Source organism: Capricornis sumatraensis, chromosome 12 (genome assembly GCF_032405125.1).
Source record: "Capricornis sumatraensis isolate serow.1 chromosome 12, serow.2, whole genome shotgun sequence".
Taxonomy (NCBI): Eukaryota; Metazoa; Chordata; class Mammalia; order Artiodactyla; family Bovidae; genus Capricornis; species Capricornis sumatraensis.
The window spans coordinates 94,842,593-94,869,861 of NC_091080.1; the positions used below are offsets into that span (position 1 = coordinate 94,842,593).

Here is a 27,269-nt window from a genome sequence, read left to right on the forward strand (position 1 = left end):
CGCCAGGTGCGGCGGGCCGGGGTCCCCAGGGGCGCGCGCCGGGCGCCCGGCCCCGCCGCCCCCGCCGCGCGCCGCGTGCGCCGCCGGGTCCCCGCGCGCCGGGGCCGCCGCCGGGGCGCCCAGGTGACCCCCGCGGGGGGCGCGGGCCGGGCGCCCGGGCGGGGCCTGCGCGCAGCCTCTGCGCGGAGCGGCGCGCGCGTCCGCGCCCGGCGGGGGTCGGGGCGGGGCGGGCGCGGGCGCGCGGGGCCGGGGGCCGGGGGCCGGGGCGCGGGCCCCACCTGCCCGCCGACTGCCGGCTGCGGCGCGCGGGGGGCGCTCGCGGGAGGCGGCCGCGGCCTAGTGCCAGGCCCGAGGCCGCGGCCCCGGACGCCCACCTGTCAGAGTCACCGGTCGGCCGGTGGTCGCGGGTGGGCCCCGGGGGCGTCCGCGGGTAGCGCGTGCGCGCGGGGCCGCTCCGGGTGGGGGCTCGGGCCGCGGTGCCAGGCTGGTGCACGCCGGGTCTTTGTGCGCCTGGGGAGGCCGGCGGGCGGCCGGGTTGTGGACGCTTCCCTGCCTGAGATGGCTTTAAAGTCCCCGGGCGGGGGGGCGGGGGGGCGTTTCTGGGCCGCGCCCCCCGGGACGGAGTGAGGGCTGGGAGACGAAGGGACTCCTGCCGCTTAGATGGGTGGTGATGCTGAGGGGACGGTGGTGGTGTCAGCTTCTCATTTCAGCCTGGCTCATTCCTCCCCTCTCCTTCTTTTTACCAGGAAAACCATTTTTCTTTTCTGGAGGGTGACCGTTACTAGCATCGATTTCACGGAACTGGTAACATGGCAAAAGATGTGAGTACGTGTGTCTGCTTTGTGCTGGACCGATGTTTGCCCAGCACTGCGTTCTCGGTCACTCCCCACCTTGTTTCAGAATGACCACACATAAACTGCGGGCCTGTCGGTGTTCAGACCTTTCCAGCAAAGAGACAAAGTAAAGGTGAGGAGGCGGGGACAGCCGGTGGCGCTGCGCGCGGCCTGAGCCATGCTGGCCTCTGCCTGGGCCACGCGGGCCTGAGCGGTGGAGGCTGCGTCTCCAGGCTGGCCGCCGCCGGCCCCTGGGTCTCTTGGAGGCTGCGTCTCGAGGCTGGCCGCTGCTGGCTCCTGGGTCTCTTGGAGGCTGGCCGCCGCTGGCTCCTGGGTCTCTTGGAGGCTGGCCGTCGCTGGCTCCTGGGTCTCTTGGAGGCTGGCTGCTGTCACCCCCCTGGGTCTCTTGGAGGCTGGTTGGAGGCTGGCTGCCGCCGGCTCCTGGGTCTCTTGGAGGCTGGTTGGAGGCTGGCCGCCGCCGGCTCCTGGGTCTCTTGGAGGCTGGCCGCCGCCACGCTCCTGGGTCTCTTGGAGGCTGGTTGGAGGCTGGCCGCCGCCGGCTCCTGGGTCTCTTGGAGGCTGGCTGCTGTCACCCCCCTGGGTCTCTTGGAGGCTGGTCGGAGGCTGGCCGCCGCCACGCTCCTGGGTCTCTTGGAGGCTGCGTCTCGAGGCTGGCCGCCGCCGGCTCCTGGGTCTCTTGGAGGCCGGCTGACTTGTGAATCAGCCGGGGCTCTGTGAGAGGACCCCCTGCCTGTGGAGGCGCGGGGCTGGCGAGCCTCCCTGAGCACCTGCTTTGTGTGTCCCCTGGGAGTTAGTCCAGCTTCCAGTCATGAAAACGCTCAGCACTGGACTTGGCAACTGTTTTTCTCAGAAAAAAATGAAACGTGATAAACAGAATGTGAACGATTCTGCTTTGTTTACATTTGTTGTGAACCCATAGAATATCGTGAGTAAACTTTTTCACATTTTGCAAGAAATAGGCTTCTAGGCCTCCACGCAGAGCTGACTTCATGGGCCGTGGCGCTCCATCCTAACCTTGGTAGCATCAGTGAAGGTCCCTGAAACCCCAGCTCTGTCTGCCGGTGTTTCTCAGAACATGCTGTTCTGTGAATGTTGGGAAGAGAGGCTGTTTACTTATTTACTCATCAGTTGCATGGAGTTGGAAATACGGCCTGAGGCACAGCGTGTCCGTGTCTGTGGGGCCAGAATGGCACACTTGGAGCCCTTTTGTGGGGGTGAGCTCGGCCTCCCGGGTGGCATGTCTGTGGTGAAAGTCGTAGGCTGTGTGTGCCGTGGGGGTGACTTACTATCTCTGAGAGTCCACGGTCCCACTGGGTCCTCCGCTCTGTTTGCCCCAGGATGAAGGCCAGGCTGGGGCCTGGCTTGCCTGCTTTGCTGTGTGAACCCTCGAGGGTTGTGACTCCTCTGAGGCACCTGGGGAGTATCAGGGCGGATGGTTGTTGCCCCGCCCGGCTGCAGGAAAAGTGCTGCCCAGCGACCTTGTCCTCGGTCCCTCCTGGAGATGCAGCCTCATGGAGCGCAGGTGGCCCGGTGGTGGGTGGGGTGACACGGCCCGTCCGCTGTGGGGCAGGGAGGCGCCTCTGGAGAAGGTGATACCGGCCTGAGAGTGGGGCGCAGGTGAGGTGGCCGCGCCTGTGCTGAGCTGAGCTGTCGGTGTGCTGGAGCCAGGTCTCAGCTGGGCTGGTGGTCGCAGCCGGCTCTCTCTCCTGCTGTCTGTGTCTAAGGCGCATGTGACGTTTGAGTCTGGGAAGATGACTCTGCAGCCAGTGTTGACTTAGGTCATAGGGCCTAACTGTGGTCTCAGATGTAAGTCGAAGCCCTTTGAGGTGAAGTGGGTGGGCTGGGATGCCAGGGCACGGGGGCAGAGCTCTGGGGGCTCCGTGGGGGCTGTTGGGGCCTGGGGGGCTGGAGTTGATGCTGGGGGTCCCAGTGGAGGAGGTTGAGGGGCCGGGGAGGGGCGGCGTTGGGCATCCCCGCAGGGCAGGCAGGTCTCCCCAGCAAGCTGGAGATGCTCCTGCCCTGTTCCAGGCATCGGGCTCAGAACCCTGCTCCGTCTGCCTCGCTGAGGGTGTGGGGTCTGCAGGAGTGGTGGTGGGCAGGGTGGGCCCGAGTCAAGGAAGCAGCGTGCTCTTCCCCTGAACTTGGAGGGTGAGGTGGGGCCGTGCTTGAGCTCTGAGCCGCCACCTGTCCTGGAGCTGCTGTTTCTAGCGCTCAGAGAGGCGTTTACAGAGACACGTGGATGGGACACTGCCATTCCTGTGTCAAACCGTTTCCCGTGATGGGGACAGAGCCCGATGCCTCAGGGTTCGCCGCCACATTCCCTTTGAAAAGTGGGTCTCAGCGCGTCCTTCACTCCCTGGCCCGTCATTGCCCCCAGGCCCTCGGCCCTGGTTTGTGGGACTCACCTTGGAGCTTGGGGACTGTCTTTCATGCGCGTGTGGGGTAGTTCCAGGAATCTTGCAGTGAGACCCCCAGGTCAGCGAGGCCTGCGGGTGGGCGACTGTGGCATTGGGCGTGCCATCCAGGGATGCCTGTTCCCTCCCCCATGGGAACCTGTTGCCCTGGTGAGTGAACATGTGGTTCGTTGGTTTTTGATTTACGAAACTGGATGTCTGCGGGTTTTATTTTATACCTTGGGTCTGGTGAGAAGATCGTGATCGGGGGGTTTTCAGTGTGCAGGACACTCCTGGGGTGGAAATGCAGGCACATATTTCCATCTGACAGGGGTACCCCTCACTGTCAGATACATCCTGCACTGAACGCCGCAGTTGTGTGACGCACAGGGGGACGGCGTCTGATGTGCACTGAGCATGTGCGTGTGTGTGTGTGCACGTGTTTGCTGAGCATGTGTACAGTATGTGTACGTGCTGAGCATGTGTGTACAATGTGTGCACATGCTGGGTGTGTGCACGTGTGCTGAGCATGTGTGTAAATATGTGTACCAAGCATGTGTGTCACGTGTGTATGCTGGATGCATGCTGTGTGTACACGTGTGTGTTGGATGTGTATACATGTGTGCTGAGTGTACATGTGTGTGCACTGGGTTTGTGTGCATGTGCACACGTGTGCCAAACATGTGTGCACCCAAACGTGTTCGGTATGTGTGCACGTGTGCTGAGCATGTGTGTACGTGTGCGTGCATGTGGTTACTGTGTACACACATGACTGGGCATATATGTGTGCTGAGCATGTATGTTCGTGTGTGTGCTGGGTGTGTGCACGGGTGTGTGTGCTGAGCGTGTGGTGCTCACGTGCCCCTGCCTGGGCTGTCCCCACCTCCAGTCTGGCCCCATGAGCGACTGGGAGTCCTTGGCCTCTGGAAGACTGTGGTTATAAAGAGCCGGCGTTGTGGCTCTGGTTGTCTGGAATTGGCCAGAGGGCCATTGGGGAGCCTGTGACAGCCCTCAGCTCTCAGGGGAGGAGGTGCAGGGCCGCCGTGCCCCCGGGAGGACCCGTCGTCCTCATCCAGTGTCGCACTGGTCTGTAGTGAGCAGGGGCGGTCGCTGTGTGGAGTCACAGGCCTGCTTTTGCACAGATGCTCCAGGACTCTTACATGCCTCCCTCTCCCTTGGCTGTGGGAGCCGGGCTGGCCTTGTGCTGGCGGGAGAGCCTGGCTCAGTCCCGAGCTGGCCAGTGGGTCGCGGTTGTAGCTGCTCTGTGGCTGCCCGTGGTGTTCCGAGTTCATGGTAATGTCCCTGGATCATGCTGTCGAGGGCAGGAAACCCACAGAAACCGTGCCGAGCCTGAGCTCCCGAGGTCTGGTTTAGCAAGCTTGTCTAAAACACACGTCCTGCGTGTTGTTTTCCAGGGGCCGGGGCAGCGGGCACGTGCTTGGTACCCAGGCCTCGCCGGGCTGAGCCAGCCAGGTGCTGAGCGGCCCTTTCCTTCCCGCCTGAGGCCCGAGTGAGAACACCCAGCCAGCGCCGCTGAGTGCCGAGGCAGCACCCCTGTGCTTGCTCTTGTGACAGGTTTTCATGTTTGAGCCTTTTTTTTCTGCTGTGTGAACAGCAGGAAGTCACGGCTTAGTGGCGAGTGCGGTCCTGGAGCGCCCAGCGTGTCGCACCTGATGCTGCCCGCGTCCTGACTGTCGGGTGGCGCCCGGCCCCGTCCCTGGGCTGAGGGTGCTCCCAGGGCTCGGGGGGCCCAGCCTGGCGCAGTGTGACCCCGGGGCTGTTCTCCACACACAGTCACCTTGTTAAAGCTGTTCTCTGTGCTGCTGAATGAGTCTCGCTTTTCTGCAGCATAGAACGAGCAGACGGCTCTTGTTCAGACACCAGGCCTGGCTCCTCTCTCTGCGGTTTCGTGCTGTTTGTTAGGTGGGGCTGGGCTGGGGCCACAGCCCTGGGGTCACTCCCTGTGTGAGGGCCAGGCCTCTGGGGCTGGTGCTGCCTCGGCCCAGGCAGAGGTGGAACATCCCTGGGCCCCTCCGTCAGACGGCCGCCTGCCGCCAGCGTCTGTCAGCACCGAGGACCTGGCGGGAGCGGACTGCTGGGGCGCCCTGGCCGTGGCCCGTCCAGGCTTTGAGCTGAGGCGCTATGTGTGGCTCTGAGGGTCCAGTTTGAAGCTGGTCTCTCTCTCAGCCCCTGTTGTTTGCCTCAGGACGTCGGCTGTCGGGCTCCTGTTTCCCCGGGATCCAGTTATAAAGGGGATTCTGGTCTGAAACAGCAAACCCTGTCCATCTGCTGGGCTCGCAAACACAGCGCCTCTGATACCCATGTCCCGGGTCCTGTCCGCCAGGCGCGTGCTGCTGGGGACCTGGGCTGGGGCCGGGGTGCAGCGCTGGACAGACCTCGGGGGGCCTCTGCCTGCAGACCAGGGGCGACAGGAGACAGGAGAGCCAGCCCCTCGGGCCGAGCTCCTGGGCCTCCCCGACCCCAAGACAGGAGAGCCAGCCCCTCGGGCCGAGCTCCTGGGCCTCCCCGACCCCAAGACAGGAGAGCCAGCCCCTCGGGCCGAGCTCCTGGGCCTCCCCGACCCCAAGACAGGAGAGCCAGCCCCTCGGGCCGAGCTCCTGGGCCTCCCCGACCCCAAGACAGGAGAGCCAGCCCCTCGGGCCGAGCTCCTGGGCCTCCCCGACCCCAAGACAGGAGAGCCAGCCCCTCGGGCCGAGCTCCTGGGCCTCCCCGACCCCAAGACAGGAGAGCCAGCCCCTCGGGCCGAGCTCCTGGGCCTCCCCGACCCCAAGACAGGAGAGCCAGCCCCTCGGGCCGAGCTCCTGGGCCTCCCCGCCCCATAGACAGGTGAGGGCGTGCTGGCCCCTTGGGCCGACCTCCTGTGGCCTCCCTGCCCTGGAGACAGGAGAGGGCGTGCTAGCCCCTCAGGCCACCCTCTTGGGCCTCCCCGCCCCTGAGACGGGAGAGCCAGCCCCTCAGGTCGGCCTCCTGGGCCTCCCTGCCCCAGAGACAGGTGAGGACGTGCTGGCCCCTCAGGCCAACCTCCTGGGCCTCCCCGCCCGCTAATAGGTGCGGGTGTCCTGGCCCCTCGGGAGTGTGCTGGCCCCTTGGGAGAGTCCTGGCCCCTCGGGAGTGTCCTGGCGGTGCATGCCTGCCTCAGCAGGGAGTCTCCTGTGTTGGTTGACGGTGTCACCCCACAGCTTTCCATCTCCGACCTCGGGTTTTCCATTCAGCAAAGCTTCCACGAGGAGCGAATGTGAGCTGCTTAAACAGTTCAAGGAGCGTTTCTTGCGGCTGTAAACGTGGCGTGAGTTGTACCTGAATAGAAAACACAGGCGAATGGGAGAGCAGAGTGTTCTGCCAGCCCGTCTGAGAGCAGTTGCTGGGAGCCTGTGTCGCCCCTCTTGGGGTGGCCGCGGTCGTCCGTGGTGCAGGCACGTTCCCTGTGGGCGGCGCCCCGAGCTGCCCGCCTCTGCGCTGTTGCTGTCCCGGATTCACTCACTTTTCCCTTCTGCCTCGTGTTTAGCAGCTGCGTGTTTATTTGGTCTGTTGGGAAATCATAGGTGATCAGTTACAAAAAGCGAGCTAAGACGGGAAATAATAAAAAACGAGACCTTCTCCCTAAGCTCGTCTTGCAAAACTGGAGCACGTGTGTGGGCCCCGGGCCCCTGGCGTGGAGTGTGGGCCCCGGGCCCCTGGCGTGCAGCACGAGCCCTTGGTGAGAGGCCCGCCCGCATGCATGTGCTGCATGAGCTGTGGCCCGCCATGCCGGCTTTGACCTCTGTGGGGTGGAGGACATCTGGAGACCCCGAATGCAGCCTTGAAGATTGTTTGCAGTTTTCCCCATGGTTTCAGTAACGGATACAAGCAGCACGAGTGGGTGTTTAGAAGGAAACTGCTGAGTGGTGGCCTGAGGCGCCCGTCTCGAGAGAGTCCTGAAGGGGGGGTTAGCTCGCCACATCCCGTCTGCTGGTCCCTTGCGGCCAGGCCAGAGCCGAGGGGTCTCTCACGCTGGCACAAGTGCACAACGATAACCCACTCTGGGTCCTCAGTGGAGCAGCTGCCCCGGCCGCGCGTGGACACCCGCAGAGGCGTGCACGGCGTCTGAGACGTGCCCAGATGGCTTCCCCAGACGGGCATGCCGGTCACACCTGCTTCCACCCATCTTAACGCCCCGATCTCAGCACCAAATTTGATGATAACTTAAGAACCCACGAAGCCGCGCTGCCTGACGGGCGAAGTTTCAAGCTGGTTTCGGTTTCAGTTGATCTTTGGTTTGGAGGCTGGATGTGTCTCTTTGTGAGCTGAATGTCCCCATCGGGCAGTGGCTTCCTCTCGACTTGCACCCCAGGAATTAAGGATGTTCACGTGGCCTTCGTCATCCTTCAGCACGAGGGGCAAGTGCACCATCATTTCGGGCTAAGCTCTGGAGAGCACCCCCGAGTTCACAGCTGGCGTTCAGCCTTGGGAGCAGGCGACCTCCAGGTGTCTGCGTGCCCCCGGCCCCTCCGTCCTGGTGCAGCATGGCCAAGGCCCGGGCGGGTCTGTGCTGCCCCACGTCGCCTGGCCTTGTTCTTCCTGGGATTAGGCTTGAGGGCCTGGCAGGGGTCTTCTCTCTCTCTTGTCTCCTTTGCTTTTCAGAAAGATCAGGGTTTGAGTGAAAATGTCTTGTGCTAAACCAACCGTGTAAATCAGCCCAGAGCTTTGGGGGTGAAGCAGGGAGCCTGCCCCGTCTCCCTCCGTGCCCCCCACCCCAGTCCTGGCTGCCGCGTAGGCACGCCTGTGGGTGGTGGGGCGGGGCCTAGAGGGCCCGAGGCCTGCTGCGCTGGGGGGCGTGGTCCATCCCGGGGTCAGGGCGCCCGCGTCTCCAGCACTCTGATCGAGCCGGGGCTCCCCGAGGGGCGGTGGCTGGACATGGCTCGGGGGCGTGGTCCGTCCTGGGGTCGGGCGCCTGCGAGTCCGGCTGTGAGCTAGCTGGAGCCCTGTGCTCAGGCCAAAGCACCAGTCTGCTGCCCCAGCGGTCTCCCTCGCTGACCTCAGACGTGACTGGTGAAAGGGCGTGCAGTTCGGTGACGAGAGCATTGTCCCAAGGGCCGAGCTTAAAGGTGGAAGCAGCTGTTGTTCCACAAGTGGCGCAGCCAATCGCGGTGGGTGCCCACGTGCCCGGTGGCAGCTTGGCCGACGCCGTCTCACTGGGTTGTTGTCCCCGCAGGCCGGTCTAATTGAAGCCAACGGGGAACTCAAGGTCTTCATCGACCAGAACCTCAGTCCTGGGAAAGGTAAGGGCACCCGGCTGGGCCCACCCCTGCCGTGTGTCTCTGGGTCCCTGACGTCCTGGGGGCCTGGGCTCGGCGGCCACGTCAACCTGGCTTGTAGTCCTTGCTGTGTGTGGAGAGCCAGGGCAAGTGGAAGCGTGCGAGGCCGAGAGCATGGCACTGGGCACGCTTTCCCCCCATCCCAGGGCCGCCCCGTGCACCCTGCCGGGACCCCCGGCGCGGGAGAGCGGCAGGGACCCGTGTGCACGGTTGTGTCTGCAGTGAGTGCGGGAAGGCATCTGTCCCTCGGCTGTGCGTCCAGGTGTCCGAGTGTGGGGGCCAGCGTCCTCGCGGTCACTCCTCTTGGGCAGGAACGTGCTGCAGGAGGAGGAGCCCGTGAGCCTGCGCCCGTCTGCAGACACGCAGGGAGGCGTCCAGGCGCACTCAGTTCCAGCTGAAGTTCTCTGAGAATCAGAGCTGTGAGCGCCAGGTCCTGTGGTCTCACCAGAACATTCTGTCGGGGGGCAGGCAGCCCACGGGGTTTGGGCAGGTTGGGGGCAGCCGGGGTGCAGCGGAGCCCTGAGGCCTGCATGCGAGGGCCTGGTGTGCACCAGGGCCAGTGGTCGAGAGAGGGCGGCGTGGGCGCAGCCGCCAGGTTTGGGAGTCAGGCTCGGCCGAGGTGCCTGCAGCCGCCCGTGGGTCTGACGGGGCCCAGGGCAGGAGGGCGGCCCGAGCGGTGCTCGGCTGCTGCAGTTGCCTTGAGCCGGCCTCAGGGCCGCTGTGACGGCGCCTCTCGCGTTGCAGGTGTGGTGTCCTTGGTTGCCGTCCACCCCTCCACAGTGAACTCTCTCGGGAAGCAGCTCCTGCCAAAGACCTTTGGACAGTCCAACGTCAACATCTCGCAGCAAGTGGTAAGGCCGGGAGGCTTGCCGTCTGAGGCCACGGTCTCGGGTGCGGGGCCAGTGCCGGGCGCCCCTGGCGCGGGGCTGCCTGCCCGAGGCTTCCTGGCCGCTCCTGCCTCTGCCCTCGTGGGGCCTGCTGGGCGGTGCATGCCCTCGGGTGGGCCGGCTGCTCCTGGCCGGGGTTTGTTGCCTGCCCGGGACGTGGGGCTGGCACCGGGCCAGCCTCTCGTGGGTTCGGGGCTTGTGAACGCGCGGCTGGCACCGGACCAGCCTTTCGTGGTTCGGGGCTTGCAGACTCGGGGCTGGCACCGGGCCAGCCTCTCGTGGGACCGGGGCTCTGCGGAGGCGGGCCGTGGCTGCTCTGGCCTCCTGGTTGGTGGGAGGGGTCAGACTCCCGGGGCCTCGCCCGGTGCCCCCCAGGATTCCCGCCAGCTCCTGCCTGCAGGCGCGACGGCCTCTTCCTGATGCGACTCGTGGCCATGAGGGGTGGGGCGTTCGTGTCCCACCCGCGCCTGCAGCCTGGCCCCCCGGCAGGTGTGTGACGGCCCGTTGCTCAGCCCCACTGTGACGGTGACCGCGTTGGCTCAGCAGCTTTGCTGCAACACTCCAAGTCCATAGTGCGTGGAGGCTGGGGCCTTCCTGGAACATCACGGTCAGTCAGTAAACGTCTTTCTGATGGAAGCTATAATTCACATCGTCTTATTTTGTAGGTACAGTGTGTTGTGTCGTAGCAGAGTCACAGCTGAGAGTGGCTCGGGGAGCGTAGGGACAGCTCCTGTGCTGTTTCCAGTTTAAATAGCGGGAGCAGGAGTGACACGGAGGTTCCTGTCGGTGTCCCGGCCTTCAGCCCCTTAGCGGACGCTCCCCCACGGCTTCCCAGAGCCGGCTCAGGCCGAGCTCATCAGCCGGCACCATCTTCCCCGCACCCCGGTGCCTCTCTGGCTGGGCACAGAGAGCTGGGGGTTCTCACAGGAGATCGGTGGAGAGCAGTGGAAATCAGGGTGTGAGGGTGGAATGAGCACCCACAGGGCCCTCTGTGAGGCTGAGGTACCACCCACGGGCGTGGGGTGCCCTGCCCGCCCCCGTGTCCCATGTGGTCCAGGAAGGCTGCCTTGGGAATGCACAGCCAGTGGGCACCTGCTCTCCATGCAGGGCAGCTGTGGCTCAGGGGGGTTTCCTCCGGGCGGGCGGGGAGCAGGCGCTAGCGGGGGGCCAGGGACCGAGGCGGGGGATCGGCAGCAGCCTGGCCGCGGGCAGTGCGCCGTCCCGAGCCCGTTCTCCTGAGTGCTGGAGGGACGGCTCTCGAGGAGATGAGCCGTGACCCGGGGCCTCCTCAGCACTCATTGGCGAGGCCTCGGCTCTGGGGATTCTCGCCGTCCGCCCTGGTCCGGTCTGGGACACGTGTGCCATCTGGTCACTTTCTAGAACACGCGCTGGTTGGTTTCATGTCTCTTGAATGAGAGTGAAACGCTGGTGATGCTTTGATCATTGGGAACATGGATTAAGAGACTGGGACTCAGCTGAGCTGTTTTCCCTTCCATGGTTTGTGGATTGCTGATATTCCTAGGTGACCTGGGCTTAAGGGTGATTTGCAGAGTGCCAGGTCAGCTGTATCAGTGCTGCGGCAGGTAGCCCTTATCCTGCTAAGCAGCGGACCAGGGGGAGCATCCAGCTTAAAATAGCACAGCCGTGGCCCGCCCTCCACCGCCAGCGCGGGGGGCCTGGGGCTCCCACGCCAGTCACCAGGAAGCACTGCTTCTGAGTGGTTTCTGGGCTCAGGCACGAGTCCCTGGGAAGCCGAGCTCCTGCTTGGCTGGATGAGGCGGTGTGTGCATGCCCCGTGAATGTGGGGCCACGGGGCAGGGCATCTGGGCCGCGTGTCTGTGCCCAAGCAGTGGGCGCCTGCCTCCGCCCCGGTGGCACTGCCTCCCGCCCCCGCCCTGCGCTGGCCAGGGTGCCCAGGGCTCCCTGCATGGGTGAGCGGGCGCTGGGGTCGCCGCAGTGAGCCCCACTGGCCCTGGATTCTTTTCCTCTTCGTCTCCGGGGCTCGTTGCTGCCCCAGTGAAGCAGAGTCTCATCTCTGTCTGGGTTGTGGGGGAAGGAGGTGAAAGTGGGGCATGCGGGTCTCAGAGCTGTCTCCAGCCGCCCGTGTGCAGCAGGCGGAAGGCAGCCAGGGCTCCGGGGGCTCTCGGGACCCTCCTCCAGCCTCTGGTTAACGACACTCAGCGGCGGCTGTAGGTAACAGGAACTGATGAGGCGGCAGTGTCATGCGTGGGAGATTCTGACTGTTCTGAATTGTCTCTTTTGACTGTAGGTGATTGGTACACCTCAGAGACCTGCAGCGCCAAACACTATCGTGGTAGGCAGCCCACACACCCCGAACACTCACTTTGTCTCCCAGAACCAGCCTTCAGAGCCCTCTCCTTGGTCTGCCGGGTGAGCACTGGAACACCCCCCGCCCAGCCTCTGCGCGCGCGTGGGCACCAGCGTGCCGGAGGAGCGGGCAGCGGCCCCGCGGGGCCTCGAGAGGCCAGGCCGTGGGCAGCCGCCCTGGCTCCACTGAGGGCTGGGCTCCGGCTTCTAAGCGCACTGTCCGTGCTAGAAAGTACCGTCTGTGGAACCCCAGGAAATGGGTGGGTCTTCCAGCCTCTCCCCTGCTGCTAAACACGGCTGTGGGCAGCCCCATGCCGTGGTCACACTGTTGCCTGGATCCTTTTCTCCAAAAGCAAAGTAACGTGAAACAGTTTTACTCAGAGGTCAGCTGTGTGACTGTCCTTCAAGACAAAAAGCTACTCGTTCTAAAGCAACAACCATCAGTCCCCGAAACCCCCCAGTGGGGAACCTGGGTGGCCCTTCCCCTGATGTGGCGACTTAGAAGGTCAGGTGTTGGGTCTCCCTCCCAGCTGCCACGTGGCCTCGTCTCAGCAGAGCTGCGTTCGCCCCAAATTCTGAAATTTGCAGCGAAACTTCCGTAGCTCCTCACAGCCAAGGACGTTTTATTACGAAGCACCGTTTAGCATCTGGACACCAGTCCGGCGTGTCCCGGGTCCTGCCCTGCTGTTCCCTAGAGTTGAAGAGACGTGTGGGGCGCAGCCACGTGGAAGTTTGTGCTGCAGCCTTTCAAGGAGGGGGGTCCCTGGATGGGGGCCGGAGCCAGGCTCCCACCCCTCCTCTGTTGGGTGTGGCCCATGGGGCCCCCGGACGCAGGTGCGGCCGGCCCGCACCACGAGCTGAGGCCGCGCCGCCCCGCGCTGTCCCGCAGGAAGCGCACCCGGAAAGGAGAGAAGAACGGGAAGGGGCTGCGGCACTTCTCCATGAAGGTGTGCGAGAAGGTGCAGCGCAAGGGGACGACGTCCTACAACGAGGTGGCCGACGAGCTGGTGGCCGAGTTCAGCGCGGCCGACAGCCGCCTCCTGCCCAGCGAGTCGGTGAGTGCGGCGGGCGGGCCGCCCCGCCGCCTCCCGCGGGTGCGGAGGCGGCCCCGGAGCCCTTGGGAAGGATGTTTCTTGAGCCGCTGGTGCCGGGAAGCTGTCGCATCCCTGCGGCATCTGCTCGCTCCTGCGGGCCGTGTGGGGGCCGCCCTGGGCGGGGGGGGCGGCGTGTGGCCTCGGGTGTGTCCAGGGTCCGGTGCTCTGCACGTGGTCCTGGGCCGTTGGGAACCCCCGCGTCTCTGCCAGGCCTACGACCAGAAGAACATCCGGAGGCGCGTGTACGACGCGCTGAACGTGCTCATGGCGATGAACATCATCTCCAAGGAGAAGAAGGAGATCAAGTGGATCGGCCTGCCCACCAGCTCCGCCCAGGAGTGCCAGAGCCTCGAGGTGCCCGGCTGCCCCCCTGCGGTGCTGGGCGGGCCTGGGAGTGCCGGGCACACCTGTGCCGCCCCTGGCGGTGACCCGGGGCTGGAGGCTGACGGCCCGCTTGGCCTGTGGGGGTTTTAAAGGAAGTCGTATCCACGCCCAGAGGAGCGGAAGTCGGGTGGAGGCGGCACAGTCCTGAGACGGAGGAGCCGCCCGCATGCCTGGCAGCAGCTGCCTCGTCTGGCCCCCTGGCCCCCATCAGGCTCAGGGCTCGTGTCTTTCGTGACCATGTTGCCTTGGATTTTAAAATATGCTTCAGAAACGAACCGCTATGGCTTTGTTTTGGTGTCTGGTCTTTGAAGGTGGAGAGACAGAGAAGGCTGGAAAGGATAAAGCAGAAGCAGTCGCAGCTTCAGGAGCTCATCCTGCAGGTTAGGGGCTCCCGCGCGGAGGCTGCCCTCCAGGCACTCGGTTCTGGGCGTGCTTTCCCTGGCCTCTCAGGGGACCAGCCTTCTCGGTGTTGGCTGGGGCTGGGCAGGGCCGTCGCAGGTGCCCAGGGGGAGGTTAGCTGTTCGGTGGCCGCGGGTGTCAGCGTGGGCCAATTGTGCGTCTTTAGCAAATCGCCTTCAAGAACCTGGTGCAGAGGAACCGCCAGGTGGAGCAGCAGGCCAGCCGGCCGCCCCCGCCCAACTCGGTCATCCACCTGCCGTTCATCATCGTGAACACCAGCAAGAAGACGGTCATCGACTGCAGCATCTCCAACGACAAGTAGGCCGTGAGGGAGGGCTCTGCCCGCCAGCGTGGGCGGGGCCTGCTCTGCCCGCCAGCGTGGGCGGGGCCTGCTCTGCCCCCCCGTGTGGGAGGGGCCTGATCTGCCCCCATGTGGGCGGGGCCTGCTCTGCCCGCGAGCGTGGGCGGGGCCTGCTCTCCCGCCCCCCCCCCCGCTGCGTGGGCGGGGCCTGCTCTGCCTGCGGGCGTGGGCGGAGCCTGCTCTGCCCACCCCCCCCCCCCCCCCGCTGCGTGGGCGGGGCCTGCTCTGCCTGGGAGCGTGGGCGGGGCCTGCTCCCCCCCCCCCCCCCCCGCTGCGTGGGCGGGGCCTGCTCTGCCTGCGGGCGTGGGCGGGGCCTGCTCGGCCCGCGCTGCGCGTCTGACAGGCCTCGGGGCGCGTCTGACAGGCCTCGGGGCGCGGCTCCCAGGGAGTTCACTGGCGGCTTTCCTTACCCGGGCTGTGCAGCCCCTTTGGAAAGGAGGGCGGCGGGGCCCATCAGGACGGCAGGCGGCACCTGGGGCCTGTCCCGGGGGCGTCGCTGCCTCCGATGGGTGGGTTGTGTGCCGGGGAAGGTTTGGGGGCTCGGGTCTCCAAGCCAGGCGTCGGCTCCGTCCTGGAGATGGTGCTTTTCTGACGGTGGCCGTCGCCTCCAGGTTTGAGTACCTGTTCAATTTCGACAACACGTTTGAGATTCATGATGACATCGAGGTGCTGAAGCGCATGGGCATGGCCTGCGGGCTGGAGTCCGGCAGCTGCTCCCCCGAGGACCTGAGGGTGGCCAGGAGCTTGGTGCCGAAGGCGCTGGAGCCTTACGTGACAGGTCAGTGGCATGGGGGGGTCACCCGCCCGCGGAGGGAGCAGAAGCAAGGGGGGCGGGGGCCGAGGGGGCTCGCGGTTCCGGGGGGTGGTGGTGCCTGTAGGGTTCTCAGCTGAGCAGGAGTCTGGAGTCTGTCCTGCTGCCCCCACCCCCGGCCAAGCTGGGGATGCTGGCGGCGGCGGGGGGCGCTCTGGTGAGAGGAGAGGCCTCCGTGTGCCCCCTTGGTTGTGGGTTCCCCCACGAGCCCCGCGTTGGGTGGCCTGGGGGCTCCCAGGCCCTGCAGGACGTCCGTGAAGCAGCTCCTGCTCGCCGACCCCCAACGCCAGCGGCTGCCCCGCTGACCCCTGCTGCCCACCTGTTCTTGGCGTTGTGGTCCGCCTGGGAGGCGGGGCGGGGGAGCCGTCCCCGCTTGGCCCGTCCGTCTCCTGGAGGCCGTGTCCCTTCCCGGCCCTGCAGTGCCGTCTCCGCCCCTCTCCGGAGGGGCGCCCGGCCCGGAGCCATCGGCCCTGTCTCAGAGTCCTGTGGGCTCTGCTTCGTGACCTTTGCCTCGTTTTCTTTCTCTTTGCAGAAATGGCTCAGGGGTCGCTCGGCGGTGTGTTTGTCGCGGCGGCAGTGTCGACGTCTAACGGCACGCGGCTGTCTGCCAGGTAACTGCGCCCCCGGGAGCCGCGCGGCCACCCTCCCCGGCGGGAGGCCCGGGTCTCATGTGAGTGGCCTCCGTCCTGCTTGGAGCGGGGCTCCCTGCGCAGCGGACACCAGGGCCCCAGGGTCGTCCGGAGCTCGTGCTCTGGGCAGAGAAGCTGTTTATCCTGATGAGATTTTCCCCGTAAAGACCAGTAGGGGTACATGGATTTTATTTTCTATTAAAGTAATTCAGTGCAGTGGCGGCAAAACCACCTGAACTGCGTGGCCGGCAGCCTGAGTGACAGGCAGTTTCTCCATCTGTGTTTTTCCCTTTTCTTTCAACACACTTGAAGTCACAGTGTACACGTAGTGTTGCTCGTTGCTCTTATTTTACTGTTTACTGCGTGCATTGCTCTACGTGTTGAAGGAACTTTTATCATTTCAGTCAAAGTGTGTTTGAGCCGTGACCTCACAGGCCCCCGGAGCAGGGCTGGGTCAGGCCTCGGAGTCCCTCCGGGTCTTTAAAGACAAGCATAAGGTGATTTCCGTGTGAGTGTGGACAGAACAGCGGTCTTGTGTAGTCTCATGTTGGGCCTCATACATGTTTATACCAATTCTGAACATTAAAGGATGTCTTGTTTCTCATACACATGAAATCAGCAGCGTGTAGGGCCAACAAAACCGGATTGGCTAGTAAGCCCTGTGTGCACCTGTCTCGAGGGCTCGGCAGCCACCGTGCTGGGTGGCCTCCACGTGACCCCAGCTCGGCCTCGGTGTGCCCGAGGGAGGGGCAGGCTCCCTGTGAGGGTCCCAGCGCCCAGCCCCTCGCGGGGTGCCTGCACCTGGTTGCGTTTTGACAGAGGTTGGTTTGGTTTTAAATTCTGAATCTGCCACTGCGCGTGGCCCAGTCTGTAAAATCTGAACACTGGTTATTCCGGGAGGTGGAATTTGGGTATTTTCTAAAGTTTCTTCTTTAAGAAATTCTATTAATGAACTTTCGGGCTCTCGTCAGTGTTTTTAACAAGATGAAAGCCAGTTCCATTTCGGAAGGAGAGCTGACACTGAGGCCCTGATTCTGAGCCGCCCTCTCTGGTCGTGCATTCGGGGTTCCTGGCTGCAGGCAGCCGCAGCTTCAGCCTGTTTTCCACTCTTTCAGATGTGGTCGCTAGATGGGGGTTTCCCAGATATGGGGTTACTTTGTCAGAGAGCGTGATACCTCCTAGGTTTTGTTGGGCAGCATCAGTAAACACCAGTAAAAGGTATTAAGACACACGCGTGTGGTTTTCTCCTTAAAGGAAAATATGCAGAGTGTTGGAAAACCGTGTGCACATGTGTGAATGCACACACGTGCCTCACACGCCCCACTCCTTTCCTCCCCGGAGGGCGTGGCGGGCAGAGTTTGGAGGAGGGTCTGGAGGGCGTGGCGGGCAGAGTTTGGAGGAGGGTCTGGAGGGCGTGGCGGGCAGAGTTTGGAGGAGGGTCTCGGGGGCGTGGCGGGCAGAGTTTGGAGGAGGGTCTCGGGGGCGTGGCGGGCAGAGTTTGGAGGAGGGTCTCGGGGGCGTGGCGGGCAGAGTTTGGAGGAGGGTCTGGGGGGCGTGGCGGGCAGAGTTTGGAGGAGGGTCTCGGGGGCGTGGCGGGCAGAGTTTGGAGGAGGGTCTCGGGGTCTCGGTTGGTGTGCCGGGGCTTCTGTGCCTGGTGCGGTGAGAAACAGGAGCCTGCCCGAGCCGCTCGCTCTGTCGTGCTGGGGCAGGGTGACGGTGAGCTCAGCCTGGGAGAGGCGGGTTCCGTGCCGCCCGGCGTGTGGCCCCTGACGTTCCTGTCCTTGCAGCGACCTGGCCAACGGCGCGGACGGGGCGCTGGCCACGAGCTCCAGTGGGTCGCAGTACAGCGGGTCCCGGGTGGAGACGCCGGTGTCATGCGTCGGCGAGGACGACGAGGAAGACGAGGACTTCAACGAGAACGAGGAGGAGGACTGAGCCGCTGCCCGCGGCCAGGAGCGCGCGGGGAAAGACCTGCGTTCCGCGCCCTCCTCCCAGAAGAGCTCGCCGACCCCCGGGCTCAGGGCGCTTCTGCCGAGCCGCTCACCGTGCTCCGGGGGTCGCGACGAGCCGCCTGAGTTTGACACCGACGCACGACCTCTACTCTTGCGGATTTTGTGTTTTCGTTTGCTGTCTTTAAGTTCAGAGTCCATCTCGCCCCCTCAGAGTTTGCCGAGTTTGCCGGAGAAGTTGTGCTGCCTTCCCGCCGCCCGGCGGGCCCAGCGCAGCGCCCCGGGGCACCATGGGCCCGGCCACGCCCGGCTCTGCGTCTCGCCGTGTCACTATGGCTTCGTCCCCTTAAATTATACTGACTGCGTGGCCCCATCGGGCTCACACTGTGGGTTTGCCCTGTGTTGCAGCGAATGGATTGCAAGGTCCCTTTTTGTTGTTTGTTTGTTTTGTTTGGTAAAAGTTTACTGCCACGCTGGCGCAGCTGTGGAAACCGAAGCTTGGAGGGTTTATTGCTTATGGTAAGATTCGCCTGATTTCTTACAGGCAGCGTTTGGAGACTTTTTATTATATAGTTGTTTACATACTTATAAGTCTATCATTTAAGACATGTACTGAAACAAATGTTGTATTTGTTTCGTAAGCATCTTCCTGTAATCTATTATAAAGTTGAAATTAAATATAGAGAATGTTTTAACAGTTTTTTAACTCAAAATTTGTCAATCATTTTTAATAGTTCTTTTTTTATAAAAAGAAAAAAGAAATTTCAGGACAGGCAGTAGTCTCTTTTAAAATGTATTCACCAAGAACCATTAACGGCACAGTTGCTGTTAGCTGCCTGTTCTAAAATAATAGTCTTTTTATTGGAACACAAATAAACTTTTCTGTAATATTTTGTGGAATAAAGAGACTTTAATTGTTTGACTTGTTTAACTTGGCACTGTTAGTTTTTATTAATAAAGTGCGCATGGGCATTTTAAACAAGCTGCGTGTCCCTGTGATTCGGGATGCTCTCTGGAGCTCGTTTACCCCCACCAGGCCCTTCTCTGCAGGGCGGAGTGGGTGCAGGCCCTGCGGTGGATACAGGACCCGCCACGGCCTCAGCCTCTCCTGCACTGCCCCGGGGGCGGGTGAGGAATGTGGTCCCTCGGACAGGCCCGAAGTGGCGCCTCCTCTCTGTGGCTGGTGGTGGGGAGAGCGTCTATTCCTTGTCTTATTCTTGGAAGAACTGTACTCATCACCTTGGGGCCTCCCAGGTGGCCCAGTGGTAAAGAATCCGCCTTCAGTGCAGGAGACATGGGTTCTGTCTATGGGTCAGGAAGATCCCCTGGAGGATAAAACGGCAACCCACTCCAGTGTTTTTGCCTGGAGAATTCCATGGACAGAGGAGCCTGGTGGGCTGCAGTCCATGTGGTCGTAAAAAAGATGTGACCTAAATGTAATCAGTCCTGAACATTGACTGGAAGGACTGATGCTGAAGCTGAAGCTCCTATACTCTGGCCGCCTGATGTGAGGAACGGACTCATTTGATAAGACCCCGATGCTGGGAGGGATTGGGGGCAGGAAGAGAAGGGGACGACAGAGGATGAGATGGCTGGATGGCATCACCGACTCAGTGGACATGGGTTTGAGTAAGCTCTAGGAGTTGGTGATGGAAAGAGGCCTGGTGTGCTGCAGTCCATGGGGTCGCAGAGAGTCGGACACGACTGAGCGTCTGGACTGAACTGAACTGAGACACAACCTAGGATATGTGAATATTACCACTACCTTTAACGTTTGAATCCTTACGAAACACGACCTTTGCAGACACATCCTCAAAAGGTCAAAAGCATGGGGAAGCTGGAGCGGAAGGACAGGGGTGATGCCCTCACAGGTGATGGGCCTGCAGTAAGATGGCCAGCCCAGCCATTCTCACCTTCCTCCTGGATCGCAGGGGCTGAGACAGAGTTCAAGGCTTTGACTTTCAGAAAGAGAGTGAGATGGTAAGATGGGCAAGGCCAACGCTCTGTTCAGGCTGCCTGAAGTCATGAGCAAAGTTTCAGTACAAGGTGTGGACTCGAGCGGTCCTGTTCCCCAGACACGAGCGGGTGAGGGCGGGCACGAGTGGTCCTGTCCCCCAGACGAGTGGGCAAGGGCGGGCACGAGCGGTCCTGTCCCCCAGACACGAGCGGGCGAGGGCGGGTACGGGCGGGCGAGGGCGCTTATCCCGTTATCCCGACTGTGACGTGTGTGCTGAGGGATGCGGCAGAGGGAGGGGCAGCATCAGGGCCACGAGTGGACGAGGATGGGCCACGTGTGGGTGAGGCGGGCCTCGTGTGGGTGAGGCGGGCCGCGTGTGGGTGAGGCGTGTCACGTGTGGGTGAGGCATGTCGCGTGTGGGTGAGGCGTGTCGCGTGTGGGTGAGGCGGGCCGCGTGTGGGTGAGGGACAGTCACGAGTGGGCAAGGACGGGCCATGAGTGGGTGAGGATGGGTCATGAGTGGCGAGGGACAGTCATGAGTGTGTGAGGCGGGCCACGAGTGGACAAGGACAGGCCGCGTGTGGGTGAGGCAGGCCGCGTGTGGGTGAGTGGAGGCCGCGTGCAGGGGAGGCGGGCCACGTGTGGCTGAGGGTGGACCCCGCAGGTGAAGATGGGCCCAGCACAGCTGCAGCTGCGTCCCCAGTGTGGCGCTCCTGCTCGTCCTGGCACTGCGGAGCTGACACACGGGGGGCAGGGGCTGAGGGTCTGTGGCCGGGGTGGGGAGCGTGGGCAAGGGTGAGGTGCTGGCATCCTCACCTCAGCGCTCTTCCTAGCTGGCACTCGGCCTCAGCCCGGTCATCCTGGAGTGCCACACCTCAGGGCTGCTTCCACACCGGCCTCCTGCCGCCCCGTGTCCCCACGGTGGTGGCCTGTAACCTCTTGGGGTGGTCACAGTTATGAGATAGTGACTCCTGAGTTCTGCAGACAGGACGGCCTGGGGCGGCTCGGGCCAAGCCCTGACTCTGGTGTTACTGCAGCGGCGGTCCCTGGGGGGTGTCCACAAGCTTCTGCGAGGCCCAGTGGCCACCTGAGGCCTCGCTGATGTTAGGCCTGGCGGGAGAAGCATCCAGACGTGAATCCAGGCCTCTGACCTCTGGCCCTGGAGCCCGGCCTCCCCTACCCTAGGGGCTGGTCAGCCTGTGTATTCAGCAGCAACTTGACAGGCAGGTCCAGCCCTCCTGTCCACGGGCGCCTTGTGGCCGGCTGGAGCTAGTCCTGAGGCCGTGTACTCCCCTCCCTGCCCCTGGCAGGGACATCCCCTCAGCAGCCGGACTGATCCCCCCCCCCCACTGAACTGGGTCAGCAGCCCCGCCTTCCGGGGTCTGTAGGGGGAACCTGAGCAGGCTGCCTACTGTGTGTGGACCCCACGGGCCCCATCGAGACCTTGGAGTCATTTCTGGGGTGACTATACCCCTGACCTCTGACCTCCCGTGTGTCGTGGCGTCCCCAAGATGGCCTGGTCCCTGACCTGACATTTCCCAGGTGGCTCAGAGTTGCCACCGTGGGGTCAGCAGGGAGGGGGTCCGCAGCCCAGGGCCCCTGTCCCCTGGCTCCTTGGGGCTTCCTCTGGGGGCTCTGGGTGACAGATAATAATAGCAGATATGTCGTTGGGACAGAATGTTCTGTTTCTGGGGGCTTCTGAATGGGCTGGGGCTGGGGACCCCCGCCCTGGAGGTTGGAGGGGAGACTGTGCTGGGAGGAAGGCCGCCTCTGGGGTCCAGGCTCCACCACGTGGCCACACCCTGCATCCTGGCCGCGTCGTTGGGGCAGCCCCTCCCATGCTGATACATACTTACCCGACTTGCAGTTGAAAGCGTTATAGAAAGAGAATTTTTTAGTTAATTTTAGTTAATTCTTTTCAAGTTAACTAAATAAATTTTATTCATTGCATTTTTTCAGTTAACTCTCCCCATCATCAGGAAAGACGTGACTCTCTTACGTAGGTTAAGAGTGAAATTTAATAAACTTGATTTTTACAGTTTAGGAGTTGTATTTTTTAAAGCTGGAGTCCAGAATGCCTGAAATCCTAAGTCAGCTTCCTGGTGTTCATAGTCACGTATAGGAACAGTAAGTTACAGCGAGAATGGTCGGTCCACGTGGCCGAGGTGCGTCCTCCCACGTCTTAGCTGTGCAGCCGCCGCCTTATGGTCCCCGTGTGGGCGTTTTTTGAAGCTACAAATCTGCCTGAAAGGTCAGAGGTCTGATGGGATCCTGATGGTGCGAGCCTGGCAAGGGGCTGTCTGGCGCTGAGCTGCCCTGGTGCCGCTTCCGTTGGAGGAGGCGTTGGGGCCGCCCTGCTCCGGGGGGCCAGCCTGGGCCCCCCTACTTCTGGATCTTCAGCTTGAACTCCACCTTCCCCTCGTAGGGGTCATGGGGGTTGTCGAAGGTCACATGCTCCGCCAGGATCTTGCACACGACAACCACCTCCTTGTTCTTGGGGACGTTGAGGAGCTTCGCGGCCACCAGCGGGTTGCTGTAGTGGGGCTGAAGAGACGCCGGTTAGGGTCCTCGTGAGAGGGCGGCTGGGCGCGCGGCTGGGTGCCCAGCACAGAGGCAGGGCTCTCACCGAGTTACAGACGTCTCCTGCTTAGAAATGCGGAGACCCGGCCCAGAGGGACGGACCCGGGACGAATGCGACGTCAAGCTATACCTGATAAAAATTAGGCAGCACAGAGGAGGAAGCAAGAGCTTTGGGGGAAATGATTTTACGTGGATATGCAATTGTCTAAAGAGGCCCTTGGAAGGTAAAAATGAGATTTGATGGCAGTTTTGGGTGAGGACGTGGGCTTGGGAGACCCCCGGAGGTTGAGCGGTTAGGGTGGGCTGAGTACAGCCTGGCTCCCTTTCACAGGCAAACGTCTCCAGCCGCCCCTTCGTGAGCAGCGGCTGCTGTCGGGCCCGGGGCCCACGTACCTGGGCCTTCTTCCCGTAGTAGGGGAAGTAGCGGAGGCTGTAGGAGCCGCTGGGCGGGAAGTACGCCACCTGCAGAGCCGGGGCGCCCCGGGGCCGGTCCTGCGGGCGAGAAGCTGCTGCGAGAAGGGCCGGACCGGGCATGCGCACGCGCGCGTCTCCGTGCATGCTCTGCGTGTGTGTCTCATGTGTGCACGGGTGTTCGTGTGTGTGCACGTGTGCGGAGCAGCTGACTGCACGAGCAGGTGGCATGAACCAGGTCTAGTCTGTGTCGTCGACCGGGAATCCTTTCCTGGTGTAACTGGTTAGTTCATAAGACGCCGGTGACTTACCGAAGTCGCACCTTCCAGATTAAACCCGCTTAGGATAAAAGGGGTGACAGGGCCGAGTGTGTGGGGCCGGCAGCCCCCGAGGCGCATGGCCCGCCTGCTGCTGGGGCTGCCCTCGTCCACCGTCAGTGTCCTCGAACGGCCCGTCCGAGAGCAGGAAGGGGCACTTTGGTGTCTGTTAAAATGTCAAGCCAGCCTACACGTGTGCCATCAGGGAAGCTGGAAACAGGAAGCTGGGGCAGGATGCACCCTGCAGCCGGGGGGTGGCACAGAGTGTGCGGTCGCCCTGGGGCCCCTGCAGACAGCAAAGAGCCCGGGCCCAGGCTCGACAGAGCGAACTGTAGAAAGCACTCAGTGAAGACAAACTGAGTTTTATCCATGTGGTACTTAAAAACGCATTTTGAGAAAAACCGGACTAAATTAATGGCAATTCCTGGCAGCAGGTAAACTCACACTGTTCATCAATGGTGCTGGTGTTAATCAGCATCGTTTTGTAAATAAGCAAACAAAAGCACAAAAGAGGGTGGTGGAAGTGAGTTGGGTTTTCCAAATTGCCACAGACATCCTGAAGTGTGTTGGGGATACGCTGTCTCAGACGCTTTTTTGAAGCAAAACAAAGTGCTGTTTTTTCTTACTGGGTTTTCATCCCTGTGATAAAAACCACTTAGCATGAAGGTTCCTGCCACCCGCGCACCTGGTTTATTAGGCGACCCCTGAGATGTTTTTAGGGGAAACCTGATCAGGGTTTCCCGAGGGGTTCCCAGCCCAAACAGGACGACCGTGCCCGTGGGTCACTCACCAGGAAGGCACAGTCCACCCTGGGGGCCGTGCTGTTGCCGGGGAGAAACTTGACGATCTGCAAGGGAGCGGCTGTGAGTGCAGGGGGCTGGGGGGGGGGTGCCAGGGGGTCCTGCTCTGAGGACTCAGCAGGTGTGCCCCCTCCTGCTTCAAGCCTGTGGTCTTGGCTGCCGAGCGGTCAGCAGAGCCCAAGCCACGGCATCCGCCCCCCTGTGCCTCCCCACCCCGCTTGGATCCACCTCTGAAAGCCCCGGCCCCTGGGCCCCTCTGGGCCCAAGGTAGCACCTGCCTCATTCACGGGGACCCCGGCCTTCCTGCTCTGTGTGCCCACCAGGGAACAGACCCCGGCTGGACCGGGCTGAGCGCAGGGCACAGGTCTATGCCCTCCGCCGCCTCTCAGAGAGGAAAGTGAACAGCGTCACCCCTGCCAGATCCCTCGCCCCCTGGGTCCCCGTCCATTGTGGGCAGCCTCCAGAGCTTTGCTGGGTCCTCTCGGTCCGTCCCTCAGCGCCTGGCCCCGGTGGGTTCCCAGGCGCCCTCCCCATGCTGACCGCCTGGCTTTTCCCAGCTGCCCTGTGCACAGGACTGCCCTGGGCTCCGCGGCTCACCAGTCAAGCAGGCGGGGAGTCCGGATGGGCGCTTCCAGGTGAGGGGCTGCAGGCTCCCCAGCCAGCCTGGGGCCTGGAGGGGCGGAGAGCAGGGGCCCTTCTCCCTTCTGCCCCCACACTCACCCTGTTCATCTTGATGATGAAGCACGGCTTTCCCTCCGCGAAACCGAAGGTGGGGTCGGGCTGGCCGGAGCAGTTCTGCAGCATGTCTGCCGTGAACTTGCAGGAAAACTTGGTGTGGTTCGGGGCCAGGAAGCGCTCCTGGAAGAAGTACCTCTCGGACGTGCAGTTGATGTTGTCCTCCTGGGCTGCAGGCGAGTAGCCTGGGGGGGACGCACCTGTGGTCCTGCCCCAGCAGCAGCCCGCCCCCCACCCAGCTCCTCAGGAAAGGAGAGTGGAGACCGGGGCCTGGGTCCCCCCTTACCCGCCAGGAAGTGCCGCAAGGCCTGTGTGAGCCCTGTCCAGGTCCTGTTGTCAGACACGTTGTAGGAGATATCCAGGCCTTTGTCCCCGTAGGTGTCCGGCCTCAAGGTCACCCCTGGAGAGAGGACGCAATGCCTGGGGTCTGGCTGCACGTTCAGGCCATGTGAGGTGCTGCTGGCCTGCCCTAGCGGGGGCAGCGCCCAATATGCTGGGGCCAGGGCTTCGAAGGCCCCCGCCCTCCCCCGGTGTGCCCAGGAAGGCCCAGGACACTGCACAGTAGCCAGGGGGCCGCTCAGGTGCATGAGGCCTGGTTAGGCCCCAGGGCTCCCTCTGCAAGAAGCCCGCCCCTCACCCTGCCTGCCAGCCTGTGGGTTTGGGTGTGGTTTCAAGCGCTAGTCTACTATGCCCTGTTCTGAGATTGCACTGAGATCCTCCACGTTTGATCCGTTTCTTGGTTGTAAAGATTGACCCCAGCGGTCACGAGGATTTGTGGACGATGCTCAGGGTGGCGGGCCCGCCGCCTCCAGGCACAGCCCAGCACTGCTCTTGGGTGGTCTTGGATTATTTTCCTCGGAAGGCACTAAGGACGCAGGGTTGACAAACACCAAGTCGCTGGGCTGGAAAAGCTGAGCTTCCTTACGCACCCTTCCCGCCTCTCTCTGTTTTGCTGTCTGCCCTCGGCCCGGGTCAGCGGGCTGCGTGCGGACGTCTTGGTCCAGATGCTGTCTCCAGGCTTCAGAGGGGCTGCCCGCCTGTCCCCGGCCCGCGCGTCTCCCCAGCGCTTCCCCTTGATTGGGCAGTGACACAGGTCTGTCACACGGCGAGCGGCCGCCCCCCTTAGACAAGACCCCAGCCCTGGGTCTGCTGGCCTCCTGCCGGCGAGGAGGCGGGGATCCCCCGGGAGAGCGGCCTCGGTGCTGGACGCCCGCCCCCTGCCTCCTGGTCCCCTGGTGCCTGTGTCTCCACAGCTTCCCCAAGGGGTGGGCGGAGCCGGGCCCGCCGCAGGTTACCTGGCGACTTGAGCTGGTCCTGGTAGTCGGGCGTGTAGGGGTCGACGGTGCACATCAGCACATAGATGCAGAGGGCAAAGACGCCGGTCATGACCACGTAGAAGGCCACGTAGTACAGGCTGATCCACACTGCAGGCAGAGGCGGGTCAGGAGCTCGGGCACCGGGAGCGCGCGCCCAGCTCACCTCACCTCTCGGGTGGGCACTCACCTGCTCCCGGAACACGCTCACCCCAATAACCCCACGCCCCTTCACTTAAAATTCTTCTTAAAGATTGCAGTTTTGGGAACCTAGCTTTAAACCCGCTGCTCTGAAATCCAGGGCTGAGCCTCTGGGGCCTGTTCTCAGCTGCCCTCTACTCTCTGGTACTTGGGTCAGGGGTGTCAGGGCCTGGGCAGACCTTTGGGGTCGGCCAGTGGGGACGGGAGGCTGGGGGGGCTTGGTCTGGACCCTGGACCCACCAGCCCCTGGCAGCCGCGGGGCGGCCCCTGCCCTCTCCCGGGCCCTGCACGCACCCCAGCGGGACAGCGTGCGGCCCAGCACCTGCCCTCTCCCGGGCCCTGCACGCACCCCAGCGGGACAGCGTGCGGCCCAGCATCTGCCCGGTGTCCGGGTTCCAGCAGTAGCGCTGGAACTCCTCCATCCGCTGCCCACATGACTTTTTCTCCTGCAGCGCCGCCATCGCTGACCGCGGCTGCCGGGGCTGCAGGGAGGCCGCACACCCGGCTTTTAAGGTCTCCTCCTTGGAGCCCAAGGGCACCACGGCGCCCAGCTGAGGGAGGCCCCGGCAGGTGTTATCGGCCCTGCCATTAAGGTGCCCTCTGCCGCCTCCCTGGGCATGTCGGGGCAGCGCCCTCACCACCAGCCCCTCCTCACGCGTGCCCTTGGCGGGAACTTTATCTGCTCTGATAACAAGCAAGCAAGGAGACCAGCAGGCGCTCGGGAGGGGCTGGCAGGAAAGCAGGTCGCGAGGCCGGGCCTGTACCCGGCGCCCAGCCGTGGCCGAGAGGCTCGAGCTGAAGGGGCAGGAGCCTGAGGTTGCCGGCGGGGGTCCCGGAGGGGCGGGAGCTGGGGGCTCCTGTCTCTGTCACTGCTGCTGCTGGAGAGCCAAGCTCACCGGCGCCCCGGGAGGTGGCCTGGGGGCTCGGGGGTCCTGACACTCGAGCGCAGCTTGGGTGACAGCTCACATGCTGCCCTGAAAGCCACACAGGGGCCCACCGCCCTACAGCGAGACATGCTTTTCACTCAGCGACGCCGGGCCCCGGGCGTGCCGTTCAAAGGCAGGTTCTGACCCGGATGGGCCCAGTGGGCCGGGGGCTCCCGGGGGCCTCGACTGCGGCTGCAGGACCACAGCCATATCTGGGCAGTGGACACGCTGCCTGGAGCCACATCCGAGTGGCCTGGGGAGCCTTGGCGGCCTCTGACACTGGTCTCAGCCCTGAGTTTCTGAGGGGGCTGACCTGCGGGTGGCCTGAGTGTCTGGACCACCCCCCGACCCCAGACCCCTGTGGTGTGTGGTCAGAACCAAGGAGCCTTGGCTGCTACGTAGCCGGGGCCGTGACCTTGGCTCCCCGGGGAGTGGACACCGCCCAGGGATGTGACGCCCTCCTCTACGATGAGGCCACAGCAGGCAGGGGTGGCGGAGCACAGGCTCCTTTGCAGACCCGTCAGAACCGGCTGGGTTGGCGGGGATCGCCTGCAGCTCTAGCTGTGCAGCCGCCCACTGTCCTGCTCCCTCTGAGGGACCCACGATAGGAAGGTTTCTTCCAGGG

The 27,269-nt window shown here is 63.3% G+C and overlaps 2 protein-coding genes across 2 annotated transcripts; one reads left to right on the forward strand and one right to left on the reverse strand.

The window, feature by feature from the left end:
• The first annotated feature begins 745 nt into the window (after positions 1 to 745).
• TFDP1 (transcription factor Dp-1) lies at positions 746 to 18,302 on the forward strand. Its single transcript, XM_068984332.1, has 11 exons — positions 746 to 821; positions 8,460 to 8,526; positions 9,307 to 9,413; positions 11,719 to 11,840; positions 12,667 to 12,832; positions 13,082 to 13,225; positions 13,567 to 13,635; positions 13,821 to 13,972; positions 14,627 to 14,793; positions 15,359 to 15,437; positions 17,243 to 18,302. The coding sequence occupies exons 1-11, from the start codon at positions 810 to 812 to the stop codon at positions 17,388 to 17,390; spliced, it is 1,233 nt and encodes a 410-aa protein (XP_068840433.1). The 5' UTR covers positions 746 to 809; the 3' UTR covers positions 17,391 to 18,302.
• Positions 18,303 to 21,743: 3,441 nt separating this feature from the next.
• Positions 21,744 to 26,179, reverse strand: ATP4B (ATPase H+/K+ transporting subunit beta). The gene is made up of 7 exons (XM_068984789.1): positions 26,068 to 26,179; positions 25,500 to 25,628; positions 24,491 to 24,604; positions 24,190 to 24,389; positions 23,460 to 23,516; positions 22,335 to 22,433; positions 21,744 to 21,905 (listed from the first exon to the last, which is right to left on the reverse strand). Exons 1-7 carry the CDS (start codon positions 26,177 to 26,179, stop codon positions 21,744 to 21,746), a joined length of 873 nt encoding a protein of 290 aa, XP_068840890.1.
• Between the last annotated feature and the right edge of the window lie 1,090 nt (positions 26,180 to 27,269).

Bases quoted from the DNA above. Each gene is read 5' to 3' on its own strand.
- TFDP1 (XM_068984332.1), top strand. The intron at 14,794-15,358 runs GTCAGTGGCATG...TTCTCTTTGCAG, and splicing joins GCTGGAGCCTTACGTGACAG to AAATGGCTCAGGGGTCGCTC. The intron at 15,438-17,242 runs GTAACTGCGCCC...CTGTCCTTGCAG, and splicing joins GGCACGCGGCTGTCTGCCAG to CGACCTGGCCAACGGCGCGG.
- ATP4B (XM_068984789.1), bottom strand. From the start codon at position 26,179: ATGGCGGCGCTGCAGGAGAAAAAGTCATGTGGGCAGCGGATGGAGGAG. The intron at 23,517-24,189 runs GTGAGTGTGGGG...GCTCCCTTGCAG, and splicing joins TCATCATCAAGATGAACAGG to ATCGTCAAGTTTCTCCCCGG. The intron at 22,434-23,459 runs GTGAGTGACCCA...TCTCGCCCGCAG, and splicing joins GGGTGGACTGTGCCTTCCTG to GACCGGCCCCGGGGCGCCCC.